General features: G+C 43.7%; 9 protein-coding genes across 9 annotated transcripts; 4 read left to right on the top strand and 5 right to left on the bottom strand.

The window, feature by feature from the left end:
- Nucleotides 1-870: 870 nt before the first annotated feature.
- On the top strand, nt 871-2,352 carry AOL_s00188g187 (uncharacterized protein; the record flags this gene model as incomplete). The annotated part of the gene is made up of 3 exons (XM_011128435.1): nt 871-1,049; nt 1,255-1,790; nt 1,868-2,352. The coding sequence occupies 3 exons, from the start codon at nt 871-873 to the stop codon at nt 2,350-2,352; spliced, it is 1,200 nt and encodes a 399-aa protein (XP_011126737.1).
- Nucleotides 2,353-3,559: 1,207 nt separating this feature from the next.
- On the bottom strand, nt 3,560-4,311 carry AOL_s00188g186 (uncharacterized protein; the record flags this gene model as incomplete). The annotated part of the gene is made up of 2 exons (XM_011128434.1): nt 3,560-4,199; nt 4,271-4,311. The coding sequence occupies 2 exons, from the start codon at nt 4,309-4,311 to the stop codon at nt 3,560-3,562; spliced, it is 681 nt and encodes a 226-aa protein (XP_011126736.1).
- A 1,826-nt stretch (nt 4,312-6,137) lies between these two features.
- AOL_s00188g185 (uncharacterized protein) lies at nt 6,138-7,509 on the top strand (the record flags this gene model as incomplete). The annotated part of the gene is made up of 4 exons (XM_011128433.1): nt 6,138-6,348; nt 6,408-6,840; nt 6,905-7,029; nt 7,112-7,509. 4 exons carry the CDS (start codon nt 6,138-6,140, stop codon nt 7,507-7,509), a joined length of 1,167 nt encoding a protein of 388 aa, XP_011126735.1.
- An 820-nt stretch (nt 7,510-8,329) lies between these two features.
- Nucleotides 8,330-11,187, top strand: AOL_s00188g184 (uncharacterized protein; the record flags this gene model as incomplete). The annotated part of the gene is made up of 5 exons (XM_011128432.1): nt 8,330-8,366; nt 8,468-8,815; nt 8,901-10,351; nt 10,419-10,504; nt 10,572-11,187. 5 exons carry the CDS (start codon nt 8,330-8,332, stop codon nt 11,185-11,187), a joined length of 2,538 nt encoding a protein of 845 aa, XP_011126734.1.
- Nucleotides 11,188-11,565: 378 nt separating this feature from the next.
- On the bottom strand, nt 11,566-13,488 carry AOL_s00188g183 (uncharacterized protein; the record flags this gene model as incomplete). Its single annotated transcript, XM_011128431.1, has 1 exon — nt 11,566-13,488. The coding sequence occupies one exon, from the start codon at nt 13,486-13,488 to the stop codon at nt 11,566-11,568; it is 1,923 nt and encodes a 640-aa protein (XP_011126733.1).
- Nucleotides 13,489-14,974: 1,486 nt separating this feature from the next.
- Nucleotides 14,975-16,249, bottom strand: AOL_s00188g182 (uncharacterized protein; the record flags this gene model as incomplete). The annotated part of the gene is made up of 2 exons (XM_011128430.1): nt 14,975-15,771; nt 15,961-16,249. 2 exons carry the CDS (start codon nt 16,247-16,249, stop codon nt 14,975-14,977), a joined length of 1,086 nt encoding a protein of 361 aa, XP_011126732.1.
- A 907-nt stretch (nt 16,250-17,156) lies between these two features.
- Nucleotides 17,157-18,619, bottom strand: AOL_s00188g181 (uncharacterized protein; the record flags this gene model as incomplete). Its single annotated transcript, XM_011128429.1, has 2 exons — nt 17,157-18,404; nt 18,476-18,619. 2 exons carry the CDS (start codon nt 18,617-18,619, stop codon nt 17,157-17,159), a joined length of 1,392 nt encoding a protein of 463 aa, XP_011126731.1.
- Nucleotides 18,620-20,379: 1,760 nt separating this feature from the next.
- On the bottom strand, nt 20,380-21,144 carry AOL_s00188g180 (uncharacterized protein; the record flags this gene model as incomplete). The annotated part of the gene is made up of 2 exons (XM_011128428.1): nt 20,380-20,913; nt 21,004-21,144. The coding sequence occupies 2 exons, from the start codon at nt 21,142-21,144 to the stop codon at nt 20,380-20,382; spliced, it is 675 nt and encodes a 224-aa protein (XP_011126730.1).
- A 1,789-nt stretch (nt 21,145-22,933) lies between these two features.
- Nucleotides 22,934-24,155, top strand: AOL_s00188g179 (uncharacterized protein; the record flags this gene model as incomplete). Its single annotated transcript, XM_011128427.1, has 3 exons — nt 22,934-23,026; nt 23,099-23,551; nt 23,628-24,155. 3 exons carry the CDS (start codon nt 22,934-22,936, stop codon nt 24,153-24,155), a joined length of 1,074 nt encoding a protein of 357 aa, XP_011126729.1.
- Between the last annotated feature and the right edge of the window lie 286 nt (nt 24,156-24,441).

Below are 24,441 nucleotides of genomic sequence, written 5' to 3'. Positions count from 1 at the left end.
ACCTCCTTTGTATAAGTATCTAGATTGTACCCTGACCTCCTCGGTAGCTATGAACGTAATGTTAGCATAGGCTTTTCACTGCAATATAATTGTCAATTGTCGTAAGTACTTACTTTCCAAATTCATTTTCTACTATACTATACATAATATAGCATATGGTGTAAATGTCAGGAGGCGGCGATGTTTGGTGTAGCTGCGGTGTAACTCTGAGCGGTTGTGGTTGTGGTAGAGTACTTTGCCCATACAAAACACCCCACTTTGCTTCAGCTGCTGCTGCTGCTTCTCCTGACGACCACACCACTTAAACCAAACCAAACTAAACTAACCTACACGACACCACCATCTTCCTTCTCGTCTTCTTATTTCTTACTGCTTCATCTCGGACCTCCAGCTGACTGTATCATTGTCATCATCATCATCGTCTAAGACCTCGCCATTTTACTTCAATTGGCGATATTCGAGCTAGAACTCGCCTTTTGACTTTTTTCCCTCGATTATTTAAGTTCCATAGCTCCACCACCCCCCCGAAGCTAGCTTCCAGCCATGGCCGCGCCAAACCGTCGTAATAGCAAGAGGTCATCGACCCGTAAGTTTCCTTCTCATTCTTCTTTTTGAAGCTTTTATCTCTCTCTTTCTCTTCCTCTTTCTCGCTCTCGTTCTCGTTCTCGTTCTCTCGCTCTTTAGCTCGAGATTATCCTATCTTCTTGTCCCTCTTATAACCTCTGCTGTCGACGATATCGCACGCGCTTCCCTTCAACAAGCTTGCCATATTATTCTCAATCTTATCTATCTGTCTTCTATTACCCTTACCTTACCTTACCTTACTTTTGTTATCTTTGTTGTTTGTTGTAAAGCGATATAAAAGGAACAATGCCGGAGTCACAGCACGGTGTTCACGAAGCTAGGCTAACAGCCGGGAAAGTGTCTGTCGAGAATCGTCTGAAGGATCAAGGTACCTGGAGACAAGCCCCTCTGCTTCTAGGCTCCACCAAGTTCGAGCCTCTGCCCGATGTTCACAATATCATGATCACTGGTGGCGCGGGATTTATGTGAGTATCAACCTCTTTAAACTTCCAACTCTTAACTCGACTCGGGTCGACGCAACCCACTCGCCCCTCATCTGATACCCCTCAAACCCTCAAAATGGCACTTTTTGTCCCTATCACATTCACACTTCTGTCTCACCCCTTTCCGTCCATTGTTACACATGGCTAACCCACTTTTTTTATTTTTATTTTTTTTTAAATGAAAAAGTGCCTGCTGGCTTGTCCGTCACCTAACAGTCACGTATCCACAATCCTACAAGATCGTATCTTTCGATAAGCTGGATTACTGCGCCTCGCTCAACAACACGCGCATGCTCAACGACAAATCAAATTTCGAGTTTTACCACGGTGACATCACGGATCCAGAAGACGTCAAGGGATGTATTAAAAAGCACAATATCGACACCATCTTCCATTTCGCCGCACAATCTCACGTCGATTTGTCGTTCGGAAATTCTTACCAATTCACCGATACTAATGTATACGGTACCCACGTTCTTCTAGAATGTGCCAAGAACCTTGGGATTAAGAAGTTTGTGCATATCTCCACTGATGAGGTTTATGGAGAAGTCGAGGAGGATGGAGATGATTTGCTCGAAACGAGCATCTTGGCTCCTACTAATCCTTATGCTGCATCCAAGGCTGCAGCTGAGATGTTGGTGAATGCCTACTATAAGAGCTTCAAGCTTCCTGTTATCATTGTTAGAAGTAACAATGTGTACGGGCCACACCAGTTCCCAGAGAGTACGTCCCCCTCCCTTTGTCTCCCAAATACAAAAAAGAGAAAAGGAAAAAGAATGATAATTAATAATAATAAATAGAGGTCATCCCGAAATTCTCCTGCCTCCTAAACCGCGGAGGAAAGCTCCTCCTCCACGGTGACGGCAAGCACACCCGTCGATATCTCTTCGCGGGCGACGCAGCAGACGCCTTCGACACAATCCTCCACAAGGGACAAATCGGCCAAATCTACAATGTCGGTTCTTACGATGAAATCAGCAACATCGAGCTCTGCCAACGTTTGATCAAGGAATTTGGTCACCCGGCCGAGAAGTATGACGACATTGTTGAACACGTTATCGATCGTCCATTCAACGATAGACGTTATGCTGTGGATGGAACGAAGCTTAGGAACCTTGGATGGGACCAGAAGACGAAGTTTGAGGATGGATTGAAGTTGACGGTTGAGTGGTATAGAACTTTCGGAGAGGAATGGTGGGGTGATATTTCGAATGTTATTGGGGTTGCTTTCCCGGTTGTTGATCATGAGCTCAATGAGGTTGTGCCCACTGAGAAGACTGCTTAATTAAAGTTGAGCTGACTTAGTATATACCTCTCTCTTTTCTGCTTTTCGATTGACGGGCGAGGAAATGGTAAATAATGGGATCTATTGGGGAATCAAGTATTTGGGGGTATTTGGGAGGACTTAGTAAGGTTGAAGTAGATTATTTTCTTAGATTTTTTATTTTTTATAATGAATATCTTGAGATAATAATGGAATTATGATCGATGTCTGGAATTTAATTAACCAAAGTAGTTTATTTTAACATGGGTCATACACACATGCCACCTAGTCACCAATCACCGCGACAAGTACATGTATACATACTTTAAAATCTTTCTTTTAGTATACCATGTTCACGGATATATATGTGTATGTATACGCAGTGCTAACGGAGACATACCCGAAGAATCCCAAATCTTCTTACTCACCCCAACGATCTCACAAATCCGGTGTCGATTATTATAAAATATGGATCCGACGACGGGTAAACAGGACTAGTGAATTGGCGGTGGAAGCCGCGTATATTATGGAGGCCAAGTTATCGCTATACATGCAGATTTGATGCATTGCATTGACTAAATGGAATGTGTAAGCTGAGTTTCGATCGAATGTTTCTATGCTGGCGTCTAATTTTAAATAAATGGGGCCTTTAATTAAGTAATCAGGGGAGTTAAAGTATTGTGAAAGATAAGTATATACTGGCCTCGGTCTTAGAAGTCAAAAAGGGAAGAATGTAGATAGTATATTATATTATAGTCAATGCGTTAGACGGGTGACCTACACTGTACACATGTAGAATAGCTATAGAGAAACGGGAATGAAGAAAGAAAATAATGAATTGTCAAATGGGGGAATATTATGAAATCCGCGGCCCGAAAAACAAAAGACGAAGAGGGAAAAGAAGGAAATTTCCCTTCGTTAGATTCCAAAGTTAATGTATAACGTTTCCATCTCGGGTCATATAAGCTATCGTTTTCGAATTCAGGATTCAGGTTATGAAACGACTTCTTTTGGACGCTACCCATGATATGCGCCCTGTCATATTTGTGAGCTGATACTTCCTGAAGCCAATTTAGTCTCTAGACGTTGTGCGTCGACGGATATATTTAGGGGTGATCCCTAAATTCGCGATGTATTTACATAGTATGCAATTCGTAAACTCAAAGCCTGCGAACTTTCGAGTTCGAGTTCTAGCTAGGTAAGAAGCTCCGCTGGTTTAACTGAATGATCAATCAACTCTTACAATAATTTTCTTCGATTTATGTGGGCGTGCTGTCTTGGTTTCGCGGCACCTCGAGCATCCTCCAAATCCAGCATGCTTTACACCCATTATCGTAGCCGCAAACATTCCAGCAGATCTATCTTCAAATTTCTCAAGCAGAATAGTCGGACACAAGGAGGGGCCGCTAGAAACCTCGCTCGCACACTTTATCAATAACGGTAGATCCGATGACCTACAAACGGCGCAGAACGCCACAAAGAATCCGAAGAATTGATATCTTTTGTCCTCTGTCTTCCCGGGAAGCTCCAATTCGCTATAGGCCAGAATAGCTTGAACAACCCCCGCCTGTAAACCCGGAATTTGAAGGAATTCGGCTGCCCGATAGACTTCAATTACGATCTCGGGATAATCATCCGGGAATGTAAACCCGCCATCATAAAGCCAAGTCACGACCAAAGAAAAAACTTCGGCCTTGATCTCAGGTAACTCTATTTCTCCAGAGTTTCCTTCTTTAAACCGGTCGCGTTGGCAAGCAATTTTGAAGAACTCCGAGTTCACGCTAAGGACACCGCGGTGGAGGTTGAACTCTTGTCTTTTGGGGCCAGCAAAGACTTTAACATCGGTGAACAAAGCACTTTCCAGAAGTCTGAAGACAGTAGTCGTCAGCTTGAACCCCCGTGATAAACAATCGAAAAGGAATGGTTTTCAGTGATTTACCTGGCGAGTGTGCTCTTCCCTTCCTTAGTATTTGAACTCATTATTGGGAAGTCTGAGAGCCGTGTAATAATGTGGAATTTTGACGGTGCATTAAGATAACCTCTCGATAATGATACTAGAATAAGGCTTCGATTAACTTTATACATCAGAATGTCAAGGTTAAGCGGGGTAACCTTGATTTCGAGTCAACATACATGTATATGTCCAGATTCATGCAGAGAAACATCAGGCAACATACAACGCACCAAAACTATAGAACGTTTGAAAAAAATACAACAAGAATTAGGAAGTTTCACAGAATCTTCTTATAATTATAATAGTTTTTGAAATAATTCAAACTAGGCTAAAACTGTGTTTTTATTTGTCTAAAAAGTGTACATCTAGGAATAGTGGAAGTCGAATGTTTGGTTGATGTACATGTAGGTCTAGGTATTTTGTATTATTTGCTCTTCATATGTAGGTATGCGCCGTTAACATAAGAAGTTTGGGGTACGTACCGAAAAATAGAACATTATGTGACTGGGAAATTTTAGATTTCCTGAAGTTTATAAGTTAGGCTACGGATACTTAAGCAGAGTCCAGAGCCTGGGAGCATAATCGGTTTAAATAGAGCCGTCGAGACTGTAATAACTTGAAATCGAGATATATGTAACAAGAGAGCTGCTGACTATATTTCTCTGCATTCATGCGCACACCCTCATCTAGACAGATGCAAATGTCATGCTTCTAATTCCGTTACTCTCCAAACTGGGCCCTAAAAGATTTTTGTGCTAACATATCCTAGAATGCTAAGTTAACAGCTCCTCTAGCAACCGAAGATAATTGCGTGAAAAGTCAGCTAACTATATATATGGTTGAAAGAAGTTGGTTCTATCCTGCGAGCTGACCTTTTCATACTCCCTTTTTGATGATGCCTGATGCGCGGGGCTATATTGTTCTCGATGTATTATAGGGTTTGTTACTACCCCGCCGTCAGTGTACTCGAATATATCAAAAACCCTGTTTATGAGATAAAAAGATACAATGCACGGTGATATGAAAAAGTGGATCGGATCCTTTCCACATGACATGTTTGTCTCCGCCCCACTAGTTTTAATTGGTCGCGCTGCGGAAACCTGAAGAAATTGTTGCAGCAGCGGTTGCTAGCTTTCGCTCTGCGATCATTGGTTTCGCACTGCGGAACTTCTTTCTGAAACTCAGCCATATGTGCATAATCGAACTTCGGCAGGGACTCTATGCACCACTGTGCATGCAGAAGGGTTTGAATTCGGCTCTTCACCGAACGGAGGGCTGCGATTGTTGTGACGCAAAAAGGAGTGCCAATTATTGTATTGGGGACGCTGTTTTTTCGTCTCTATCGTGGCTGTATAAGCTTCGTGAATTCAGTATATGCATTGTCCAGCTGTTTTAATTGGTGCGCGGTCAGGAATGCGAACTGCCCTCCGCCTTCTTTCTCTCTCCGGGTTCCTCCAACCGAAAATACTGTGTAATATAGCCGCTGTGGCTTTGTCTAGAGAACAGCTGAGCTATCGCCTGCAGGTGCTTGCAAGTCAACCTGGCCGTGATACTATCTACGCGTACAAAAAAAAAATACATCTGAGCGCCCTTTGTAATTGTTTTTTGGTTATTATAAGCGGTGAAGGCAAAATAGGATGAAAAGGCTAGAGACTTGGAAGTTATCTATAAATAAGAGTGCTCGAGGAACATGGCTGGAATTTATATTTTCAGTCTTTATCTACATATCTCTTTAACTATCACAACAGTGTTTAGACTGATCAGAACCTTCAATAAGCAGCACTTTGCAGCAATATATCTCTTAATACCGTTTTTCTTTAGTCAGGACCACTAATTCTAGTTATCAAGAGCCATGGCTCTTTCTCAACCAGAATGGAACCGTCTAAACCCAGCCGCCAATTTCCCCAAATTAGTCCACGCCCAATGCATCAAAACGGGTGCAGAGACTTTCGACTACAACTGCATTTGCTGGTTTCTTCAACTACCATTTAATTACCAAGGACAACATTTCCCAGTTCAATGGGTCGACCCGCCTGTGGGTGCAGCCCAGCGCGATCAATACCGTAAGTTCGCCCATCCATCCTCTTCTCCAGCTCAAGATAGATTCTAATATAATAAATAGTGGCTGCCGCCAGACTAGTCCCCTGTGATTACGAGGACTTCGACCGCGTAGCGCGCCTGTATGAGAGACATCCAACCAGATATCTTCACGGAGATCGATGGAACGCGGCATCGGGGTCATGGGAGAGTAAAATGGGCGCACTCGTTCGCATGTTACACCAGGAATCTGGTCTCAGTGACGACGGTATCTTCGAATCTTTTTACGGCAATCCGAGTTTTTGGTGTAAGAGGGCGCCCGGTGCCGCGGCGGCGTCGGTTGATCCTTCGACCATGAGCGTTGAAGCCTCAGATGACCAGGAATCGATTGATCGAATTGCACATGTTGCAAATTCACTCGATGGATCATTTCCTCGTACAGCTACTGCTTTTGATACACTCTTTGCTACATGGAAAAGTACATGGTTCACGGGTCGAACGAATAGTGTATCGCAGAAGTATGCGCCTGCATAGCTTCCTTATATACCTTGATGGAACTTTTCACTGACAAAGTCCGAACAGCTCGGAAGATCGCGCATCTGGAGCCGCGTGGGATGCACTTGTGGCCTATACGAGCCGTGTGAACGTACTACCACAGATTGTACAAAAGCTCAGCGACCCGGCAAATTTTTTCGCAGTCCATCTTTGTAAGAGAAACTTTAACGCTGGCTGGTCGGTGGGGTTGAGTTTCTTTGGATTTCTACTGACAACTAGTTTATACATGTTTAGACAATGCTGCCCAGTCAGATTCATCGAAGAAGGTTGATCCCCGGGATACCTTTAACTACTATTTTCTGAAAAATCAGGTGACCAGGATACAGAAATTATACGGAGCATCGATTCAGGAGTTTACGACACAAGCAGATGAATGGGTGGCGCACCAGGCGAATGTTAGCTTGTCTTCGAATTCCAGTGACTATTTGAATAGCCCGGCATATAACCGTTTGGTAGAGATGGGGACGCCGATTGTGGCCTTGATTATGGAGAGATACGCAAGAGAAAGGAACGGCTGGTGGCATGAACTGATCCACCATATTGTAAACGGCCGAGCTTCCGGAAGTGTAAGCTTTCAAAAGACAGGGCTCTTTGAGGATTGGAAGGCACAATATGAGATCAGTGCCGAATGAACGGGGGTGTATTTGGAACTATTTCTAGAGTAGTATATATATACTAAATCTAATTCCACAGATATTTTATACGATCATATGCTTCGTGGCTTGTTTGCAAATGCGTCCCAGGCAGTACTGCAGTGCAGTCATCGTATCCCTTATTGACACCAATAAATTTGCAAAATCTATAGCTATCGTTGATTAATTCAGTAGACTATAAAACTACAACAGTGGCATCTTCAATATGGTATGATCGAAAAGATCAGAGTGTATTTCAGTCAGAACGACTAATCAAGATAAAATAACGTGAAACAAGACGAGGCTGACACAACAGATATTGCATTGGGCACCTGTGCAGCTGTGACCGTGGTTCGAATCACCGCCACGCTTGTGTTGCATTGTTGGTTTGGGCTTAGCTCTGGCCCTGTGTTGTTAAAAGAACAAACCAATGGATAACCTCCCTCAAAACAACACAAGCACTCTGGTATTTATATTTCAAATGAGACAGTCTCTTTTCTGACTAGACGTAGACCTTGGTGCTTTTCCCGTCGAGAAGTACTTCCCGAGTTATCTTGAGTAGCTTCTTTTATTTTAGGATTTTGGTAGAATCTTGGAAACAAAGTTAGATACTTGGTATATATCCGATCAGAGAATCGGCGCACTGTTTGGTTCGCAACACCTGGCGACTACTAGTTCCGGGCTGCGACACACGAAACTCCACACCACATCATTGCATTGCATTGCATGGGAGCTACTCGCCCACAACTCGAACAAAACGGCTTCAAGACGAGCTGGCGATAACCGGCCCTTCTCTGATGCCACAATACCTGTGGCCACCATGAATGGAGTCGCCCCAGTTGACCCATTGGATTCAGGTATCTTCTCCTTCTTCTCCTTCACTCCCGATAGCTTCCCTTAATCCCATAATAGAGGTTACCTATTAGTTCTAGCTAACCACCAAGCTCTCTCACACCAGCCGACTACGACCCAATAACCCACCTGAACACCATCTTCGGCACCCCCGGTACCCTCTCCTCCGTCCCATCTATCTCCACCTCGTTAACAAACCATGTCACCACTCTATCGGACAATATCCGTACGTTGGTTGCGAACCAAGCGATCTCCGATGCTTCGAGCGTCACACGCGTGGCCCATGCCAAGGCCGACTTGGACGAGTTGTTCAAGAATATTGAAACGGTGAGGGGGAGGGCTATAGCTACGGAACAGGCGATTACGGCTATGACGGCGGATATTAAGAGGTTGGATGCTACGAAGAAGAATTTGACGGTGTCGATGACGGCGTTGAAGAGGTTGCAGATGTTGAGTATGTGGTCTCTGTGTTCCAATATCTAAATATCTATAAGATTTTCTTATTTATTATTGGAGGAAGGCTAATTTTGATGATATAGCTACTGCATTCGAACAACTGAAAGCACAATGTAAACTCCGCCAGTACCGCGATTGTGCACAACTCCTACAGGCCGTTTTGCAGTTAATGGCCCATTTCAAATCATACCGTTCAATCGACCAAATCGCCACTTTATCCCGTAACATAGCAGAACTACAATCCCTCCTCCTCGAGCAAGTCTGCGAAGACTTCGAATTGACGTTTACAAAAGACGAAGTCTCCATCCGTCGGAACATGTTATCCGAAGGGTGTGAAGTAATGGATGCAGTCGGTGACTCCGCCAGAACTCGACTGGTGAATTGGTATTGTAATACTCAACTGAGAGAGTACCGCCAGATATTTAGAGGGAGTGAAGAAGCTGGGTCGTTGGATAATATATCAAGACGGTATTCATGGTTGAAAAGGATTTTGAAGAGTTATGATGAAGAACATATTTATATCTTCCCCGCGGCTTGGAAGGTTAATGAGATCCTTGCTAGGACGTTTTGTGATAACACAAGGGAGGATTTTAAGGGTACTTTGGTGAAGACTATGCGAGCAGATGGTGGGAAGAGTTTGGATGTCAATTTGTTGTTACGGTGTTTACAGGAAACCCTGGATTTTGAACAATTCCTTGAAAAGCGGTTTGCGGCGGATACCAGAGTTTCGATCGACACGATAAGTTCGCGAGAAGAGAAACCTCTGATATTTGGAAAAGCCATTTCGGAGGCCTTCGAGCCGTATTTAAGTCTCTGGGTGGATTCTCAAGAAAAGACACTGGCGGGGTTAATCCCCGTATTCAAATCACAACCGATACGACCCGCCGACGAAGACTTTAATACCTCAGCCGTCCTACCGTCCTCTATCGAACTATTCCAATTCTACAAAGTCACATTCGCACAATGTGCAAAACTATCAGCCGGCGCAAAACTCTACGATCTAACGGGGATATTTGCCAGATTTTTGGATTCTTATTCGGAGAATGTGCTGTTATACCATTTACCTGATAAACCTGGCGTTATAGCGTTACCGAATGATGAGACGATTATTACGATATTGAATACGGCGGATTATTGTCACGCGTTGACATCACAGCTCGAGGAGAGGATTAAAGGAAGGATTGATGAGGAGTATAGGAATAAAGTCAACCTTGAGAAACAACAGGATACGTTTATGTCTGTTGTTAGTATTGCGATACGAGCGTTGACTAGGAAGGTGGAGGTTGAATTAGAACCTATTTGGAGGGAAATGAGGAATACACCGTGGAGTAAACTGGAGACTGTGGGGGATACTAGTACTTATGTTGGAGAACTGGTGAGGGTTATCAAGGAAGAGGCGAAGAAGGTTTTGGTTTTGATTGTGAAGGAACAGTATAAACGGGCGTTTTGTGATAGGTTGGTCGAAGGGGTTGCGAATAGTATTTTGGGGAATTTGATGGGATGTAAGCCGATTTCCGAGGTTGGAGGGGAGCAGGTATGTTCTTCATTCTTATTAATGAAGCAGTCTTTTTTGGAAGGGCGCACGCTGATTATTTGGATAGATGTTGCTGGACGTCTATTCCATCAAGAAGTGTCTTGAAGAACTTATGACACTAACGGCCGAAGAAGGGGCTACAGCACCGACTACGTATGTTCACCTTCCTTCTAATACCCTAACTATATATATCCTCCGCTAACATAGTATGTACAAATAGCTTTATAAAACACGTCACCCGTGCCATCTCCCGCATAGACATAATCCTCAAAGTCATCCAAGTCCGCTCCTCACCCCCAGAAGGCATAGTCCAAGCCTACCTAATCCACATAGCCGACAAATCCGAACCCAACTTCCGAAAAATCTTAGACATAAAGGGTATAAAAGGTCGAGAAGTCAGCGAACGAGTCGAATTATTCCATGCCCATAAATCCGCCTATGACGGATTAAGCGAAGGAAACGTAGTGATGAATCTACTCACTAATAATATCAGTAGTATTATCGGTGGGGGAGGGAATACGGGTATGCCGATGATGATTTCGGGTGGACCTGGAGGGTTGATGATGTCTCCTGCATTGGGGGGTAAATTTGATGCGGCTACTTTTGGAAGTGCGTTGATGGCGGGAGTTAAGGAAGGGGTTGATAGACTTGGGACACCAGGTGGGATTGGAAGTGTGGGGGGTAGTACGGGGGCTAATAGTCCTGGGGCTAGTAATGTACAGCTTGGAGTGGCAGATGTGGCGAAGGATGGGGTTGCGGGGTTGAATGAGAGTATGAAGAACTTTGGGAGGTTCTTTAGAGGAGGCAGGTTTGGGAGTGTGGATGGGGGGAAGTAAGAAATCTTTTCTTTCTTCCTTTTTAATCTATTTGGGACGACGAGGCATTGTATTGTATTTGTACGAATTCTTTTTTTTTATTTTATTTTATTTGTTAGAATTGATATTGTGATAGACTTTGGCTATGCAAATGCTAACGCTATTGCTCCCTCTTCCGCGAGATAAACTATTTAAAACCTTTACGCTACCGAATAAATGCGACGACAATGTTCATATAACGAACCTTAGATCGATAGAAAACCCGAATATGCCAGCATATACGTGCATACAAAACCGACCGTAAAAACTCCTAATTGTATATCAATATATACCACACCATACCATATACCCATTCCATGTATATATCTTCCCTGTATATAATATTCTTAAATACTTCATTCAATTCAAACCCCCTAATTCAGCATCAACCATCTCCATCTCCACATCCTCTCCATGAGTAGGGTATAATCTCCCCTTCTCGAATTCAAACCGTTGGATATCACGATCTGTCCATTCATTTGAATCCGGTTCATTTCCACTACTAACTCCGTTAAGATGGTTGAGAGTGGATTCTCCTCTGGCTAGTTTGAGGAGGTCTGTATTATTGGTAATGTTACTCTTCTTTCTCCCGTTGAGGGGGTACATACTCCTTGGGAACCTCATTTTTAGATCTTCCAGTTTTTTGGAGTTACGGGTTGATAGTGATAGTGATGGAGTTGGAGTTGGAGTTTGTGGTTGATGATAACTCGAAGAGGAAGAGGAAGTATAGTTATAGTGATAATTATGGGATGTAGTAGACTTCGCTGATTTGTGAAGAAGTTTTTGAGGGGTTGGAGTTACTGGAATCTTCGGTCCGGTTGAAGATGTTGTTGAGGATGTTTTATTTTGTAGACCGAGTTTGGAGATTAATCCTGTCTTTTGGGGGATCCTACTGCTACTGCTGGGGAAGGTGATGTGGGTTTGTGGTGTTCCCGTTGATGATGAACGATGTCTTTTTATTGTTGTGGGGATGTTACTATTACTACTGGGAGTTGGGGTTGGAGTTATGTTGTCGGGCAGGGTTGAGGTGTCTTGTGGATTACTGGGTGATGGGGGGCATATACCCCATCCCATGGTATTATTTGGTATGACGAATGGACTTGTTGGTTTGATTACTGATGATGATGGTGGTGTATAAGTGTAACTGCTGTGGGGGATTCCCGAGGAAGAGTTTTTGATTGCTTCTAGTTTCTTTTTGGAGAAGATATCTTTTTGGCGGGATTGGTCGTATAGTAGGAGGTGACGGGTTGGATCTGGAGTGTGGGATGTTGGGGTGTTGAAGATTATTGATGATGGTGATGATGATGATTCTGAAGAGGAAGGGGTGAGAGTTATTGGATCGATGTTTTCTTTGTTTGTGATACCGGTGTTTGGAGTTGGAGAGTGGAAGATTGGGGATGGTGTGGATGTAGCTAGTGAGGGGTCTGATTTTTGATCTGATGATGTTGATGATGTTGATGATGTTGATGATGTTGATGATGTTGTTGATGATGACGATGTTGATGGTCGTTTAATTATATCCTTAAACTCCGACGTTTCTATATCCTTAACATCTCCCATTTCAACATCCTTCTCTCCAGAAACATTCCTACCCCCACCACCACTACCACTCGTCCTTCGAAACTTATAAACCGGATGATCAGGCAACTCCTCCATCGAATCCGAAATACTCGGAATCCCCTCCTCATCATAAAACCCTCTTTTATTACCACTCTCATCAAACCTATCCCTTCTTCTCCCCACACTACCACTAGCACTACTACCACCACCACTAAAACAAGAACCCGGACTCCCCCTCCTCTTCCTAATAGTAACTGACGAAGGTAACGGCACAATCGGCGTAAACCCCGACGTCGACCTTTCTAATTCCCTATCCACATTCTCTCTACCCTTCTGCACCGGTGTTTTATATCCATACTCTTCTATAGGTTTTGGATCTTGTTGCAAGTTCTTTATTCCCGAGTAATACTTGCTTTTTGTGGGTGTACCGTAGTTACTCTTCAAATATGTTGCTATTTGGTTAATACTCCTCGGTGTGGTAGTCATGATGTTTCCACGGGGTTGAAAAGACGACGGTATTGATGATGCGGTGGGGGTTTTGATATCGATATCGATATCATTGATACCGGTATCGATTGGACTGCTGGTCGGTGGATGGGGACATCGTGAGTTTCGACGGTATGTACTTGCTAAAGTTGTGGGAGTGATTGCTGAGGTTCTGGTCATGAAGTTACGGATTGAAGGGGTTGTGGGGGTTTTTGGGGGGTGGTGTGGGGTTGTCATTTTTCTTTTGTTCTTTTATCGAATCCCCGTGTCTGACTTTTTGGTGGAGAAGAGGGAAGAGGGGTATTTATGATTGAAGTTTGTATTTATATTGAACTGATAAATAGGAAGTTCTATAAAATAAAAGACTTTCTTTACGAGAAAGAGAGGAAGGGAGGGAGGGAGGGAGGAAAGAAAGAATTCGAAGAAAAACAATAGAGGCAGAAGGGGGGGATAAAAGTAAATACGGGGTGAAAAAAAAGGTCAACCATATATACATCTATACCTCCGTCTCACGTCAACATTACGATTAATTCCCCCGCCTTCCCTTCCCTCGGACTATTTCCTTTCTAGAACGCAGCTTACACTCCAAATCCGGATGTTACATGCAAGGCAAGTACATGTACATGTACATGCAAGTACTTTACATGCATAATGCACATGCGAGACCTTGTTTTTGTCCCGTTCCTGCATCATAATTCCTAACCCTTCTTTCTTTCGAAATCACACTAACGTTTCGTTCAAAGGGAGGGGGAGGAGGGTGGGTGGGTAGGATGTTTTACATTCCTTCAGGTCAGTATATACGCTAGACTAAGAAAATTCTCCCTCCCAAAAAAAAAAGTTAGGAAGAAGAAGGGAGGTGGTTAAAAAAAGCACGTGTTCAACATTCCTGAAGACAAGCGGAATTTCTGTCGAGTAGTATTAAACTAGTTACACGGCATGATGACTGCCTCTTCAAAAAAAAAAAAGGAGCAGCCCCCATTCCACATGATTATCACAAAATACCTATTTTTCGCTTCATTTCATTATTTTTATTCCTCCCTCTCTCTTACCAACATACTTCAAAGAGAAGAAGAATAATTCATAGAAAAAAGGGAACTGTGGAGTGTACAGGTGGTATGTGTTGTTGGTGTGGTAGACGTTCGCCGAAGGGGCGTGGTTGTTGCATTTTGTTTTCGTGTGTGGTGGGCCTTCTTTGTTCGTTACACCGCAGATCCATCTTGAAAGGGATATGTGATTGGAAAATGATAGGATGAGAGGATGAGACGCGTGGTGAGGGTACATAAGCGAAAGGGAAGGGTGTTGGTGTGGTTTTTTTTGGAAGGGTGTCGATATAGAGTATATGATATCGGGGAGGTACCGAGTCCTAGAGGATTGTAAGTAGCTGGTATTTTCGCTTGGAGGTTGGGAAGCTTAAGGAACGTTGGTGGCACGGGAGGGTGATACCCGCTGGAATTATATGGTGATAGGCTAGGAATGAGGTGTAGGCATGAAGGGTAAGGTAATGAAAGGGTATTTGGGTGATATCTACCAATATCGATATATCATGTGAATATCACATCCCACAAAGAGTCAAAGAAGAATTTCCGGTAATCATAATAATGTTGGAAACAAAATCAGCTATCAGCTGATACCAAGGATTGGAATCAAAAGCTCAAAGGTTTTGCGAAGCTCCACCGAAAAAGGGGACGGTGATACGGATGAATACCGGAGAACAACGTAGTTTTTAGGTGGAAGTACTATCCATCTCCCATGCTTCCTGGGTCGCCGGGCCAGCTAGCATTCGTTTCCTCATCGGTTTCTGCGGCGGCGTTTTCGGTTCCGGTTCCGGTTCCGGTTTGCTCGAACTAGCAATAGTCTCGGGGATCCTTTCTGATTGCTGTTCTTGAAAGGCATCTGGTTCACTTTGCTCCGGTGTCTCTTCGACGACGAAAGAAGCTGGTCTGTTAGGTGTATTGGCTCCAGGATTAGAATCGATTGTTGCACCGAGACTTATACTTCTCTGTCGTCTTGAACGTCTAGTAGTAGGTTTTTGTTGAGTACTAGGAAGTGACTTTGTACTACTCCTGGACCGTGTAGCCTGACTCGGACCTGTTCTCTGGGTTTTCTTCTTCTGGGTGGTCTTCCTAGCTTTCTTCTTTGCCGGTTTAGGGCTACATTCCCCCGTATCATCAGTATCATTTGTAATTTCTGTAGTAGAAACTACGGACTGCTCCCCTCCATCCGGCTCTGGTACTGTCACTCTCAGCTTTTTCTTAAGCATCCGAGATCTTCCCGGCTTGTAATATTTGTTCGTAGTCTTCATATTTTCAAACTCTTCAAGAACTCGATCTAGTTTCTTGCTCATCTCGATAGTACTTTCTGTCGTATCTCTCCGATCTTGAATAAGCTCTTCGTTGAACTTTACCAAAGCATTGGCTTTTGCAAGGTAGAATGTGTTCCTGATGCCCATATCTGCATGTAAGTCTTTGAGCTCTGCGAGACCGGTGAGGATGAGTTCTGAATGGGCGGTGTTGGTTGTTACTATATGCATCGAATTAATATTATCATTCTCCAAGTCATGGTATAATGGATTGTGACTGAGGGATCGAAAAGATATTGGAAGAATCCCGCAATATACAGATACGTAGAGATAGATAGCGTATCTCTAATAACCCATGCAATGGCAAAAAATATATATGTATAGATAAAAAGGAGTCAACTAATACCCACCAGCCTTCTGAATCTTCTCCGTAACCTCCAAAAGCTGTTTCCCACTCTCATGTTGCGTATTCACCAAAGACCTAACATCTTTAATGATATCCGAGATAGCATGCCGAGATTCAAGAATCCCCTGCATGGACGTAGTTAACCCTTTATTGTGGTCACTTATTTGCTCTGACAGCTTGTGACCTAGGACCGTTAATGAGGGTTTGGATTCTTTGGGTGTATCATTGTTGTCTAGCGTGTTTTCGTCGGTTTGACGGGTAGGAGGTTTGGGAGGTGAGGTCGTTGTGGGCATTGTTTTGGAGGGGTATTTGGTATTTTATATAGAAGGTACTTGGTTGATATAAAGGGATGGGATGGGTATAGTTGGATTCGAAGGTGGTGAGGTTTGGTGGATGGGCAGGTAGGAAGTAGGTTGTTGATGGTATGGTGAGGATTGGTGAGGTGGAGGTTGTGATATCAACACGTTGAAGGCTTGGAGAGGGGTTGCTTTAGTGATAACCTGAAGAAATTGGAACGATTATAAGGAACTAGGTAGACTTAGCTGATCTAGGTGATCGAAGAGATGGATTTAAGTACCTTATACCCTTCATTTCAACGATTCAAAAACTGATCCCAGTGATACTACGTGATGTGAAGTCCTCATAGCTTCATTTCTATCTAATATTAATATCAGAATTCTCACGGATTCTAAATAATCGTTTACCTTAGATCGGATTCAGAAATTTCCAAATTTTGATTTTAATTTTGAATGAGAACTAGAAACCTTAACTAATTTCTATCTTATCGAAAGCTGCTATAGTCCGTTAAAGTCGAGCGAGAATTCAAAGCTAATATCAATATGCCACGGACGTAACCTTGCATACGCATAAAGTTACCGTTATTCCGTATGACTGAGTATGATACTTTGCAACTAAATCCATCCTTCGACGACTTGCAGAAATGGGATATATCGTCAACCCTCACCAGTTGACATAAAAAGCTCCCTGATATATAGAATAGTGAAAAATCGCGAACAAAAATCGCGAATAAGAAAAACCCAGAGAACCATTCGAAATAATAAAGAAAAAAAAATAAAAAGGCACATGATGGCCTCAACTAAAGCCCACTGCATGTTGATATAGGGCATTTATGAAAGAAAAATGGAAAAGGAAATATGCAGACGCCAACCGATATAATGATAAGATAGGAACGACATCTATCTACCAGTAGGGAATGGTGATCTTACCCCCTTCCTCGTTATCCTCAGTGATGTAAGGTGGGATATCGATATCCATGGAGCTTCCATGGTCAATGGTGGAAAGCTCGGAGACGGATCCAGCTCCCGTTGGAGGGCAGGGAGACCCTGGGTTAGAGAAAGCGATCAAGTTACCTGGAGATTGAACGTCATGGTTCGAATCGTTGAGTTTGGCATGTGTAGCAGAGGTTCCAATGTCCCAGAGCGATGAAAGTTCCTTATTAGCTTCCTTCTCACTCTCTTCATCCATGTTTGGAGGATCCCAGCCTCCGGGTAGTAGAGTAGGAGGAGGAGCTTTGGGGAGTTCAGTTTTTGGATTCCCAGTTTCAGGTGACGAGTCTTCTGATTCCGTATCATCAGACTCATCGTGTCCTTTACCGTCGTCATCATCGTCCTTACCGGGCTTTCCGATCTCAGTACGTCTCTTGCTAACGAAGCAGGCATAAGTATTGATGGTTGGGTCAGTTCGGATGCTGTGAACTCTAGTGTTCCCACATGGAACCCATCTCAAATGAGGCCAGATGAAGTCCAACTCATCTCCAGCATCGATATGCTTATAGCGGATGAGACGTCTTCGTAGAATGTTGAAGTGAATATAAAGTGGCTCATAGTTAGTAGCCATGAGTTCGATCGGTCGTTCGCCAAAATCAACAAGATGGAATCTAAGCTTGACCTTGCGTCGAGGAAACTTTGGTGGCATGCCAAGTCGTTTCTTTTCATCTCTCGTCATCTCAGAAACCTTTGGACCAACACGATCTGCGAAGGGCAATTGAGGTCTATGAGTACGCGGTTTCAAAAGATCGGATGGCATCGGCTTGAAATAAAGTTCAACTAAATGTGGAGATGTTCTTCCCTTTGCTTTTGCCTCGTCACGTCGCATCTTTCGATATTGTCTAAATGTGTAGGTTGGTTCTCTCCATGGACCATCCGCGCCATCACTGTTTGGAGGAGTGGGTCCTCTGAGACCATCTTCGTCCCATTCGCACATGGGCTCTTCATCATCACTGCTAGGTGGCTCCAACTCCCTTTTTCTCTTTTCGATAATTTTGTCCATCTTACGTCTATAGTAAGGATGGACTGTTGTACCATCAATTTCGATGATATCACCAGGTTTGACGTCAGTGTTGATTGCTGCTGGAGCCCCGTTGACACGAAACGAAAGACGAAGAGGATCTATGAACCAGTTCTGGGACAGAACTAAATCAATAGCAGACTGCGAGACTTATTAGCTTTGGGCTCGTATGATGTCTATCGGTTTGGACAAAGCGAGCGATGGTAACTTACTTGGATAGATGGAAAGTCCATAGAAAACCAGCAAATCTCAGCTGCGAAGGCAGGCATAACAATACCAACCTTCCCGGGTGCGTAGTTCGTGTTATATTTGGCTTTCAGGGCTCCAAAGCCCCCAGTGGTGAATGTGGAACCCATTTGGGACTGAGGGAAAGAAAGATGTCGAAATGACTAGATATTTCCTATGAGGGAACAGTTAGTGTATGAACTCGGGCTATTCATCGTCACGTCTGGGGTCGTGACATACCTTTGTTGTATATAGATGATGATGTATGTGGATGTTGATTGTGCTTGAAGCGAAGTTTGATTGCGTGAAAGAGGGAGGGGCTGGGGAGTGACAAGTGGAGTGCAGATGTGATGGAGGGAAAAAAAGAGCGGGCGGGCTTGCTTTTATACCTGTTAGGGCGTGGCACGAGGGTTTCTTTTCAGAGGTGCGTGCAATGTGTGAGGGTTTCTACTGCACGACCCCACATGACCATGGTGATACTCTGTTACTAGGTAGTAACTCGCCCATGAGTCTGAGTATCAATCACTACTCGGTCGTAAGGGAAGAAGATGCTGCCACCATTTGGCCTCCGAGATGCATTTTTTAGGATTATTTCGATCTCACGATAGTAGTAGAAGTCTAAAACAAGACGGTCTTCTGGACCGATAACGATTGTAGGTATTAATGTTGTCGGGGCCACTGTGTACATGGGGGAATTAGGGACAGGAAGGTATAGGTATTAATAAATACAACGGCAGATCTGCTGAAGGAGTAAAAGATATCTGAATGGACGATTGAACTTACCATATCTTTTAGTACTCTTGCTCTTAAAATCCAAAAGAGCTAGCATGTGTAAGGTGGATATATGAAGGAAAGTGAGAGGCTGGATTTTGAACGTAAGGTTGATCTTTGGAAATACACAAGCCTACACGTATGGCTCCGAATTATAATATTAGTTCCTGTTGTAAACCAATCTTCAGAAAACCTCATCTATAACTCCAATGGATCTGGCAGATTTGAGATGGCTTTGTTTCAAGAAGACTTTGATCCCTTGTGGGAGATTTGGGCTGGTTTATCAATCTTTTTAGTTTTAGCAAGACTGCTAGGTGATCTCTTTCGACTATGCGTGTTCTTGAGATCGAGATTAACGTTTTGAAATAGCTTTGAGCCTACTAATATATCAATTGTGGCAGTTTCCACGGCGGTAATTAATTCATATGATGGTATTTTGGACTTCGGATTTTAGTTAGCTCGTGACTAGACGTCAGAAAGGTAATCATATGTACATATACCTCTAGATTAGTTGTGCACGGGAAATGAATAGTCTCGTATCTAGTTGGCTTAAAATTCTAGCGTTATGGCCCACTTTGGTATATAGACGAGAGTCTAAGGATGGGATCGCTCGTGCCCTGCATTAATGCTGCCAGAGATGATGATAATCGTTTGGTATTTTTAGGCATTCAAGTACGGAGCCTAAATAGTGAAACGTTTTTTTAGAATTACACTAGGGATATAGCATTCTTACTTATTTAGGTAGTTACCTCTACGTATAAACCCATGATTTAATGGGAGCAAGGTCTTACTTCCTTAATACGGGTTTCCACGGATGAAACTATAGTGAAGGTAGTAGAGAGGTGAAAAGAGAAAATCCACATAGGCAAAGGCCGGAGCCCATGCACGAAAATGACTTGGTTCTAGCTATTGGTAGATACATGTATGCGGAGAGAGGAAAAAGAGAGGAAGAGGGGAGAGAGAGGAAGAGATATGGAGGTATGGAGAAGAGAAGAGGGAGAGAGGGGAGAGAAAGGAGAGAGAGAGGGAGAGGGAGAGAGAGAGAGATAGAGAGAGGGAAGAAGAAAGGAAAAAAGAAGAGGAAGAGCTGGAGAGAGGGAGAAGAAAAAAAAATCGACCATTAAAGGTCGAGGAGTGACTTGGGCGTAGCCCGGCGGCTCTTGAATAGTGGGAGGGCCTCCCAATGGCTCAGGAGGCCCATCCCGTTGTCGTAAAGGTCCAAGATGTGATATCTTGGAACCTTTGGTTCCGTGGTTCGGTCCGAGACCTCGTCAAACGACAAGAGGTCCATCTCGGGAACCTCGTCGAACGAGAGGAGGTCCACTTCAGGGACCTCATCGAACGACAGGAGGTCCCCGAGATGGACCTCCTCTGCAGCTTCTTTTGCTGCTGGGGGAGAAGACGGTTGCTCTCTATGAGAGCTTGGTTGTTCTTGGGCAATTACTTTGCCCGAATTGGCTTTGTCGTCGGTGCCGTCTACGGCACCTTGGGCCCTGTTGGGTGGGTGTCTCTTCACCACGAAGCGGTAGTATGCGGTGACTACCGCTCTCTCTGGGATTACATCGTAAAACCCAGCACGTTTACCATCCATCAGGATGGTGAGGCGTTTCCTATCTAGGATAGGATTCTGGCGGAGAACTGCTCCGCATAGGTCCTGTAAATTTGTGTTAGCTTGAGTGTAACTTCTTGATGGAACCTTTGTATCTTCGAAAGAATTGTTAGGGTCAGTTCATCGTTGACTTACTCTGACGGTTCTGACCCCGTCATACCAGAAGACCTTGTTCGATATGGCAGGGATGGTTATCCCAACCATCCGTTGCCCGCCATCTCTACATGGCTTGTAGGGAGAAACAAGAACAGGAGCAGGCCCCTTGCCATGCTCCATGTTCGCTGTATATGTCTCTGAGTTCATTTTCATGAACTGCTGGTTCAAGTTGTGGATTTCTCAAAGTTAAAACTTTCACTGGGTGAGGAAGGAATGAAAGAAGGGAGATGGGTTGTTCTGGGAGGGATGAGTTGAGAAAAATTGGAGGAGGAGGCAGGAAGAGAGCCTCATTATATAATTGAAGTCCGGGTTCGACGAGGGAAAGATTCCTGTGTGACGCTGGCCGAGTGTATGGTATCGACTACCTAGTCAGGAATCCTGATGGACTCCCCCCGGTCTCCCTGAGGATTCGAATATATCCCACCCGCCTAGTGATCAAGATTAAAACTCGTGACTAAATTCAAACCCCATCTGCAATCAAAATTTGCAAAGCCACAGAGCTAGGTGTCGATAATGGAGATGAATATATCAACACCGCCGTAGTCCGCCGTTCCTTTCATCAGTTTAATATAAGTCCAAAAACACTGGAGTCGATAAATCAATGCCCCTGTTGTATCTTGGTTTGTAAAATAACTAACGCGGATATGGAAGTTTTAACATCGGGATCGTTTTTTTGGCTTAGGTACTCTAATATCTACTTAAGTAATTACAAGGTTCCTTAAGTCACCAGTTGATAGCTACTAAGGGCTATCAGGTAAATTGACCATGAACTATTGTATTGACGGACGTACTTGATATAGTTATCTGATTTAAAATTAATTGTTAAACTCACAAAATTACACACCCAATTCGACTAGAGCTCCCTAGTAGAGCATAGTGCATTTATCTAGATACTATATGGCATAGCCGTACCTTCATCTCCAGTTTATAACATTTAATTCAAGTATTGGCCTTACTCATCTCCCATACGCAGGCCTTCTCCGAAGCTTCGAAGTCGGTTTCTTTGTAATAGCAAATGCCACCAAATTACGTGGTGTTAGATTGGATTTGGCTTGGGGAGATCTCCAGACTAGGCCCGTCCAGAATATTGCCTTCATAGTATACCAAAGCCTTATGCAGACGAAGAGATGAATTTTTGGGCGTGCTAGCCTTAAAATCCACTCTACTAGTCGTAGAGGATTCCGTATTTGAGCTTCGGCTTGGATTTGAAGGTGGCTTTCTCGCAAAGTTTGTATCGCCGGCATAAGGTATCCGAACTATCGCTTTCGGCCTTAATCGTTGTAAAAGCTGAGTATTGTTATATATCATCAACAGACTTGAGTTAGCGAATCTGTCCAATTGGTATATTGGAAAAGAAATTGACTTACCTTTATCTCTCGAACCTAGTATCAGCCTATATATCAGCCTCGAATCTTCTATACACTAGGGCCTGGCCTGTCATGCAACCACAACCTCTATAGTCTGGGTTTATTGCTGCAAGGTTTCAATGAGAATCTTACGGTTTGAACATCCATAGCAAAATATGGGTATCGAAGCTAGTGTGACATTTGAGTAGAGCGGTGAGTAGAAGCTTGGGTGATACACACGAATGGTGAATAGGTCGGTATCTCATTGTAATGAGTTTTCCAAGGAACAGTTTACCTGGGTAAGCTTGGGAACGAGACCAGGTAAGCTACTGAAGTGAAAATGAGACTGTACGTATGACGTAGATGTGTGTGATATCAGAGCGTTGAAGACGCTGTGAAATATCCCAAACGCTTCCGCACAACCCTCACCTCCCGTCCTCATCACCACCCCTACCACAATCGTTCCTTCCGCCATCACAAACCTCTCACGACCTTACGCTTCTATCATTCTTACGCTTTTGAGCGTTTTCTTGTATCTAAATTTCTCGTCGATTGTCTCTACCATGCAAGCTACCCGAGATCAAATTACAGTTGGGGTTGTTATCCCTGCCGTTTCATCGAAGTTGATGCAAATCCCGGATGTCAGGGAGGTCAAAGTAAGTTCCGTTGACTAAAAAATATCGCGTGTTGTCCAATCAATCAGGATTTAGAAAACTGATTATTCTTAGGATGTTTTGAACAGGATCTCCGGCATGATGGGGTTGAAATATAACCTCATGACGGCCTACTGCGGTGGGAAATTCTATCGTGAATGGTATCACCTCGCCGAGGGAGATGTCATTTGGATTGAGTACCCTGAGGACAAGCTACCGGACAAACTCAAGGAGATTGCTGCTAAAGAAGCTGCTAGTAGAGCAGAGAAGCTTTTTATACCAAGAAAGAAAGCAGCTCTCCCAATCATAGCTCCTACTAATGGTACTAGGATTCCTAGTGTCTATGAAGGAAATCTTGGTTACTCTGGATCTTTCGTCCAACGTCCGGCTCCAGCTCCTGTCCTTCCATTGCCATTGAAAAAGGCTGCAACCGTTGATTACCTCGCTGGTGACCTCTTCCATCAACCTACCAATACTTTTGTTCCGAAGGGGGTTAAATACTGGGAAAACAATTCCGGAAACCCACAGGTCTGTGAAGCACGGCTTCGGTCGAAGAAACAGAAAGCACCCAAACGCTTGAGACTAACTAGAAGAATAATTTTAGGGCTTCGGGAATCCTGCATCTTTGGAACAATACGGAACCACTGGAAACTACCAACGTTACCCCTCTAGACCCCCGCCAACCGCTAGTATCACGAATCCACAAGCGAGGTGGTCTATCGCCGGTATTGACTCAAGCGTCATGCTCAGAGATCATTCTATGTTCACCAAGAACTACCGCAAGGGTAAAATTAATCCAATGATTCGCATCAATTTCAAATTCTGGACTGGACAAGATGTTCCCCTTCAACTCCATCCAGAGAACCGAATTAGTACCATTGTCAAGAGTTTGATTGCGATGATGAAAACTGGGAAGGAAGGGGTAACCCCAGATCTTCTAGTTTTCAAAGGTCCTAACCCGGGGCAAAAGATCACTCTGGAGGACAAGATGATTACTCTCTTTCCTGAGCATCCAGCTGAAATTGATATCGAAGTCTCTTTGGCTGGAGCTGAGCAAGAAGACACTGATACTAAGATGGATTACGGTGGTGATTATTGGAAGGCCTTTGTCAAGGAACAATTGTTTTCCTAGAAGATCAAAGGTTTTCAGATACCGTGACGTCGCTTAGCAGCTATAGATCGTATCTTTAGAAGTCAAAGCGCATTCCTTCTAGATACTTTGGTCGCGTTATAGTTTCTCTACTGAGACCTCTAGGATCGTAGATTTTCGACCAGACATACTCCCTTTCCTGTATTTTCTTCCCTGCATAAGATATGTATGTAATACATACTTAAGTTAGTACTTTTATATCTGAGAAGCTGAGAGCTGAATGACATCAATCTCTTTCCTATGTGTGGGCAGAGTTTCACTAGTACAG

The sequence above is a fragment of the Orbilia oligospora genome (genome assembly GCF_000225545.1).
Source record: "Orbilia oligospora ATCC 24927 unplaced genomic scaffold scaffold00188, whole genome shotgun sequence".
NCBI lineage: Eukaryota > Fungi > Ascomycota > Orbiliomycetes > Orbiliales > Orbiliaceae > Orbilia > Orbilia oligospora.
This window is presented reverse-complemented; position numbering and strand designations above follow the sequence as displayed.